This window comes from Lepisosteus platostomus, chromosome 4, assembly GCF_059453375.1.
Source record: "Lepisosteus platostomus isolate fLepPlt1 chromosome 4, fLepPlt1.hap1, whole genome shotgun sequence".
Lineage (NCBI taxonomy): Eukaryota > Metazoa > Chordata > Actinopteri > Semionotiformes > Lepisosteidae > Lepisosteus > Lepisosteus platostomus.
Genome location: NC_142614.1, coordinates 45,204,786 through 45,212,913, shown reverse-complemented (window position 1 = coordinate 45,212,913; position 8,128 = coordinate 45,204,786). Strand labels below are relative to the sequence as shown.

Genomic DNA, 8,128 nt, shown 5'->3' with positions numbered 1-8,128 from the left:
TATGATGGATGTTAATTGTTTTAATATACCACATCACACAGTGTCAAATGTTTTTGAAAACCTTTTGTACTTCCACTCAGTCATTTAATGGCATTTTCAGTGGTTTCTTTTACAAACGTTTACATTCCTACATTGCATAAGAACGTTTTGTTACAGTAATGTCTCATCATTTTTAAAGTCCTACAATAAATTGAAATGTACAATTCCTATTAGACGTACACGTACAGCAAGGAATATACCCTTATTTGGTCGGAATTGGTTTCTGTCTTATTACCTTAAAATTACGTTATTTAAAAAGCAGTTGAATATTGTGTATGAACAGACTTCTGATTCAAAGACTAATTGTATAGGTTTAAGAATAATAAGGTTTGTTTTTACTGATGAATAGTGCTTACAATTCAACGTTTAAACGGGTAAATTGGATCTTGGAATTGCTCATATGCATGGTTTGTATCAGTTTAATTTGAATGCATAGTAACAGAAAACAGATATAGCTTCTAAATTTTTAGAAGACTTCTCAGACCTTTACAGTTCATGTTCATCATATGAGAGGGAAACCAAAGCCGAGCTTTCTAACTCTGGAGCTAAAAACTTGGTCGGCGAAAGATCTAAATAAGTTAAACAATGACCGCATACAGAATTCTAAATTTAATAACTAAAGTTAATAACTATAATGCTTGTGTTCCAAAGTTATGTTTCTGAGAGCCCCCCTATATTTTCTAAAAGTCATTTAAATCCTTAACTTAGAGGGCAGTGAGACCCAGTGACACGTGACCGCCTACACCTCAGGGCAGGGATACACCAAACTGTCCTCTGTAACTACATTTCTATTTAAAGACCCCCCTGAGTCAGGGAATCTGCTCCCACTGGAATGACAAGGAGTCTGAGTGACTCTCTGGAGGATTAAGGGGCAAGATAGATCAAAAATACAAAGTGCAAGATGGAGCCTTGTTTACCGGACGAATGTGATAAAATCGAGCCTGAGATCTCATTCCCGACTGATGATACCTCGAGTGAAGCAGGTGTGCTGGACAGCGAGGAAGCGGAGGAGCTCCGTAACAGGTAACGATGTTTGTTCAGAATGTTTTTATTTCCAGATTCAAACAGAAGCCATATTTAAACTGGAGTGTACTGTTATTTCCAGTGATTTAACTGTAATTGATTGAATATATTTTATCTTAATGCTGGATTTATTTACTATGTGTGTACAAAGCGATGACACTGGCTGGTTTTCTATTTAAAGTCGAAGAAGCGAAGATGCCAGTTTCACGCGACGTCGTTTGAGCCCCTCCTACCAAAGTCACATTCCATTCTCGGAACTTGAAATCAAATATAAAGTGGTGTGCCAATCGAGGTTGGTGGTGCTACCAGATTATTTATAGATTTGAGTTTACCTAATTCTTTTTAACCTTTGAACCGCAGCCTTTATATTGGTTGATCATACATTTACCAGACGTATTGTGAGCAAATTATTTCGTTTTCTGGATTGAAACACCAGGCATAAAAGTTACCTAAACCGATTGCATTAAAAAAATATTTTTTACATTTGTGTAAGCTTTCAAGAATCCTTCAGTTAGTTGAAAGAGACAAAACTCTAAAGATACTAAAGATACAGATCATTTCAGAAAGTGTTCATGCTCCTGGCTTGAAGGTTTTGATGGTGTGATCCAAAGGTCTTCTTTCTATCAGAGCAAATCAGGTTTAACAGCCTAACTTATGCGGAACTGTATGACAAGTAAAAAATTAGAAATAAGTAATAGGTTTATTCCATGCTAAAAAGAGAAGAAAACACAACGCTTCAAGTGTGGAGTCTCCACAGAAGGAGAAGGCTTGACAGCCGAAACATTCTGTTTTCTTTCTTCTCTTTTCAGCATGGAATAGAACTATTACTTGATCCTTTGCAGCCTACGCATGCTGACACAGATAACCACCTGAAAAATTAGAACTATAAATTTAACAAAGCCATCAGTCTAAAATTTAACAAAGTTAAAAAGGGTGGTGCGGTAAGGTGGCTAAGGATCTGCGCCTGTGGCTGGAAGGTTGCCGGTTCGTATCCCGCGGCCGGCAGAGGAATCCTACTCTGTTGGGCCCTTGAGCAAGGCCCTTAACCCCAACCTCTCCAGAGGTGTCGTAAAAATGGCTGAGCCTGCACTCTGACCCCAAGCCTCTCTCCCTGTCTGTGTCTCTCATGGAGAGCAAGTTGGAGTATGCGAAAAGAAAAATTCCTAATGCAAGAAATTTTATATAGCCAGTAAAGTGATCTTATCTTAAAGCACGACTGTCCAAACCTAGTTCCGGAGAGCTAGTGTGTCTGCAGAGTTTCTACCGTAGATCTCTTTAAAGCAGCAGCTCTCAAAGAGCTGAAAGAAACTGTTGAATGGGTCCTATTTAATCAGTACTGAGTTAATAAAGGTCAGTAAGATGAGTTGCAATGATAATCGATAGACACACTGGGCATCTACAACAAAGTGATGGACAGCTCTGCCTCAGATTGATGGATTCTTTGGTTCAATTTCCAACTGCCTGTATGAACATCGTTTGCCTTTCTCTTAATTTACAATACTAGCCATCCAAAGAAAACCGAAAATACCAACATATCTTTGTTTTATTAAGTGATATATTGTATGTAATATATGAAGTAGAGTAATTTCCCAAGTGGTACTTTATAGTATGAATGTGATGCAAGTTTACTGCAGTCTTAATGTCTCATCAGTGTGGGAGTTAATCAAATGCTATACTCAGGGGCAGTGCTAGGAGGGGATTTGCAGGAGATATACCCAGTGCAAAGGTTAGATATGTGTGTTACTTGCTTTTATTATTAATTTCAAAGTGGTACATAAATAACTTGCTAATTAATAGAGCCCGAGTGACACAATCCTTTGCAAAAATTCCCAGTACAATACATTGGAACAAACACTGTATGAATGTCTGGAGGTGGGCAGCACGATGGTGCAGTGGTTAGCATTGCTGCTTTGCAGAGCTGGGCCCCTAGGTTCAATTCTGGAAATGGGGTGCTATCTGTATGGAGTTTGTATGTTCTCTCTTTGTTTGCAGTTTTCTCCAGATAAGGTAGGTTAGGTGGCTGCTGGTAAAATAGGCCCTAAGAGTGAGGGTGTGTCCACCTTACGCCTGTTGCTTGCTGGGATAGGCTCCAGCTCCCCCGTGACCCCGAGTTCTTACAAAACTCAGTTTTGTCCCTTTCAACTAATTTAAAGGTTCTTGAAAGCTTTCCAAAACAAAAAGTACAAAAGATTTTGAAAAGCAATTAGTTCAGATAAGTTTTATGTTTTCTAAACTGACATCCCATCTAGGGTGTACTGTACTCTGCCTTGTGCCCCCTGCTTCTTGGGATAGGCTCCGGTTTCCCTAAGACCCTGAATTGGAAGAAGGAGGTTAGAAAATGGATGGATGTGTGCAGGTCTCACAGTATGGGGTCGGTTAGAATATCAGGTTACATTCAGATCCAAACACAGCCTGCAGGGTCACTCTGTAGATACTGTATACCCTTCTGCATTGCTATGGATCTCAGCAAGCATATTGCATGATATAAACAAAATCGCATAACACAACACATGATAATAGGTTGGAGGTCGGCAAAGTGATAGTGGAACTGTGTTGTAGTTAGAGCAAAATACTTTAGTTAAGGGTTTGCAGTGAATCCCATCGAAATGGGTGAAAGTGACAGCAGCAACATTTCAGTATACACTGCCGAGTAATGTGTTACTACTCCAATAGGAAACCTGGAAGATAAGCTTTAGAATGAACTAGCAACTGAGTGTAAAGGCAGAATTATTCACAGCAATGAGAGTGAACAGGATGATACGGTTTTATACTACGCTAAAAAAGACTTCACACATCCTCAGCAGCTGACTGCAAAACCTCAACTCAATACACGTCTGCATTATGCACTTTTTGCACTATCTACCATGGTTTTTTTTCTCACTTATACTAATTTTGTTCCATAACATTTATTGTTCCTGTTATTATTTATTCTGTTTGTAATGTACTGTCTGCATTGTGCGGTGTTGTACTGTGTATGTCCCGAGAGATCAGCGCAATGAAGAATTCCAATGTACATGTACTGTACATATGGCAGTAAACTCCTTTACTCTACACTGAACCTGTAGTTAAAACTGCAAAACACCCACCTGGCCTGATGATGGAAAGCTTTTTAATTGTACCTACAATGACAAATATTCCCAACTAGAACATGCATTTTTTTCTGCTTATCTGCATGTTGTACTTAGGACATATTCATACAGAACTTGCTTTGGCCCATGCCAGTTTCTGCAGTTGAAACATAATCAACACAACAGACAAACATCGTAAAAGCATGGGCCAGATTCAGCCTCTAGAAAGTTAATGGGAGCTCAGATAGAAAATGTGGCAAATTCCACTTGTTGATGGAAAATTGCAAGAATACGCAAAGCAGTTGTAGAATATTTTTAGTTCTCAATGTGCATAAAGCGAAAATAAGCAGTATACCAACAGAGGAATCTTTTTTGGAACACTAGCGTTTCCTTTGTAATGAGACAGTATTGATAAATTAAGTTCATTTTAGCTCATTGTGTTTGCATAGTGTAAATGCCCGCTGAGCTTTTTGACATACTGTAGTTAAGATGTTGTACACGTTTTTCTGGTTCAGTTGTACAAAACCATACATGTTCATTAGAAAACAGAAGGACTGGAGCCCTCAAAAAAGCTGCTTGAACTGAAAAGATCTGGCTGACATACAATAAAGTTGTCAAGTTCCTGCTTCCTGGACAATGCGAAAGTCATTGCCAGCTTTATGACGAGTGTCAAACACACAGATTGGATCAATCATTAATAGTTAATCTCACTGTTATGGGAGTCTTCTACTCCACTTATAAACAATATCGGATAACTTCCTGTAACTTGAAATGCAGCTTGCCTCTGCAGTGAATTTAGACTTGGTCATTGCTACCCTTAAGAACAAATTAAGAAACTTGGGAAGAGATATGAAGTAGCAAAACTGACCTGTGTGCACAAGAAGCATTGATGTCAAAGAAAGAAGAAGTCGGGAAACAGGAACAACCACATCATCTACAAGAATCAATTATGGACTGAAAAACAGAGGAGGGAAGACCTTTGAAACCATTGGATAATTCTATAAAACGTGTTTAGTTGGCTAATGAACTAAACCTTTTTTTTTCCAAGTGACTAATGCAACAATCAAAGAGGTGTGATAGCGCTAAATCCAAGATCTGAATCATTCTTGGATAAAGAGTGTGTTCTATCAATAGTTCTGGGATCTATGGGATTAAAGGACAGCAGCAGTCCCAGTTTCTCAGACTGATTATTAAATCTCGTCAGCAAAATAAATTCTTTGACAGCATCGCAAAATTTTACAATTTCTGAATAAAGCATAAAATCGTGAGCTTTGTGAAAGTACTGTATGGTCTCTATTTTGTTGCAAACCACTGGTCTTGCCACAGGGGAGGGTGAGAGTCAGTGCAATTGTGTTCTGAAGCAGTCCTTCCTGCTCACTAGTCACTGTAGTGAGTAATGTACAAGCAAATAAGTACAGGTTGTGCAACAGACATTTCATGGCAGAAAAGTTCCAAAGTGAACCGCATGCAGAGTTATCATATACAGTAAGTAGTACTTATCAGCAAAACTGTCTCAAAGTCAGGAACAAGTCCTACTGGATTAAGAGAGATGTATTCACAAGCCTGGTTGTTTACAGTGTAATACAGCAGCTTCACCTCACTGTTTTTTGTCTCATTCTGAATCGCAGAATATGTCGCTACACATACCTGGAGATTTTGTCTATTTTGTAACATAAATTGGGGTTTTACACATTACTGTGTACATTTTACTTTCACTGTGGTTTGAAATGCACTCATCAGTGCCGATTCTTTCTAACCCAGAAATAAAAAAGAGTGTTGCAAAAGTGTCCCCTTTAAGGAAAACAACCTGGCCCCTGAAATTTATCATATTCTACTTCTTCTAGAACAGAAAAAAACAACAACAGAGCTATAAGGTCAAATCCACTCACAATTCTGATTTTCAGCTTTGCTCCAACCGTATTGTCAGCCTTACCTGTTGGCACAGGCGGTAGATTTCCCTGCTTTATCAAATAAAAGCAGCTAAAGTGATACCAGTGGAGACAGTTCAATCAATAACCATCCATTCACCTATTTTCTAATTAGTTACATAATCTGTTAATTGGTTAATTTTAAAGTACACTATAAACCATAAGAAAGAGGCCTAAAATAGATAGCAGTAATGTGTTATCTGTTTCTGTACATCTGCATTTTTTAATTTTAACTGAATTTTTAATGCTGTATATATTTTATACAGTTCAGACTTATACTAGCAGTCTGCAATTAGGAACTGTACCATTAATAATGGAACCGCTCTACAGACTGAATACACTTTTATTTTCCTTTCTAAAAAAATCAACTTATGTGGATAAATGGATATTGTTCCAATAGGTTTTGTGTTCATTATAGGGCACCTCAGGTTTCTGACAAGCTCCACCTCAGCCACACTCTGAAGAGGCTGGCTCTACCCCCAGACTATGCTAATGTACTAAAAATATAACAATAGGAAGACATTGAAATTTCACGAAACTTAGTTTTTTAATGTGTGGTCATAATTGAGCATTTTTCAACTTATAAATATGTGGTACAGTGATACCAGTGTCCCATCCTGGATGATGGCTTATTTTTGTCCTGTGCTTCCAGGATGGACTCTGCCAGGATTAAGCAGTTTTCTGATAATAAGTGAATAGAAGTAACTGTCCTCCATTAATGTTGTAGCATCAACAGTGTGTTCAAGAAGCAACAAACTAAACAGGAACTGACAAAATAATAAATACTGGTTAAAGGCATTATAGCGGCACACTGAATTCTGATTTAATCGGTTTTGTCATATGGTATCTTGTGACGTCATTGTATGAGGGACTGCCAGGCGTGTAGAGCTCTTTGACTTAATGACGTAAACATTACTGTTTCTGCAGTTTCTATGTCATTCATCTTCATGAAAGGTTGTTGAACTAAAGGTTTCAGTGGAAATCTGAAGGATCTGAGATGTGGTGTGACACCTCAAATGTCAAATGGGGGCACAAGGGCTGCTGGTACAGCGTATTGGGATGTGTGATTAAAAAAAATATGTATTTATATTATGTTATATAGCTGAATTGTGTGTTTTTACACTGCATGTAATGCACAGAAATAAACAGAAGAGGACGCAACCTCATACTATGTGGTGCTACACATGCTGCCAGTGTACATTGCAACACTGACTACAAAGGGTGCGTAACTAGAGCAACTGGCATCAGATATGTATAAAAAATAGTTATGTTGCCTCTTTTATTACCAGTTGTGGTGAAATGTAAGCATTTGTTAAAATACCAAAATATCACTTTTACAGATCCTATGCCAAAAAATAATACAATGGAAGATAAAAATATAGAGCCAAAGTATAGTTTAAAAAGACATTAAAAAACAAACACATTAAAGAAATACACTTCAAAATAGTCTTTCTTATTCTCATATGTGCAAAGTAATATTTTAGGTAAAAATTGTGTGTTCTCCCTGCCTTTTGTCTAAGGCAGATAGTTCTTTCTATACTGTGAAACTGTAGGATGGATTCAACTCCCACTGAAGAACAGGTGCCAGATAGCAACAGGCATTGTTATTCACAGGAAGATTCCTCAGCCTACTCAACTTACCACACTTCCAGTTTGATAATATCACTTGGGAGCTGCAGCAACAGTTGCGAGTGGCAACAGCAACAGACATTCTTCTGGATGTAGGATTTGTTTCACACTTAGGAATATACAGCGAGACAGCAGCATTAATGACCACATTGCCAGTTATAAAAAAGATACTGGTCGGATACCCTTTAAAGAGCTATGCCCTCCAAAATAACAGGTCAAATATGATCACCAAATGTAATTTATTTCCTGTCAGAAAATTTGCTTTTAGAATTATATTGTGTATATTACCCATCCACTTTCTAACCACTTTATATCAAGGTTGTGGGGGAAAATAGAGCCTAAACAAGGCTTTTATGCAAGCAACAGGCGTAAGGAAGGTAAATCCTGGACAAGATGCCCGTCCATTGCAGGGTGCACACAGACACACACTTCACACCAGGG

The 8,128-nt window shown here is 38.1% G+C and overlaps 1 protein-coding gene across 1 annotated transcript in view; it reads left to right on the top strand.

Moving 5' to 3' along the window:
• Nucleotides 1-825: 825 nt before the first annotated feature.
• Nucleotides 826-8,128, top strand: part of cmya5 (cardiomyopathy associated 5) — a 34,312-nt gene continuing 27,009 nt past the window's right edge. The window contains exon 1 of the mRNA XM_088629590.1: nucleotides 826-1,062. Coding sequence (XP_088485716.1) covers nucleotides 941-1,062 — 122 coding nt within the window. The 5' untranslated portion in view covers nucleotides 826-940. The remainder of the gene's footprint in view (nucleotides 1,063-8,128) is intronic.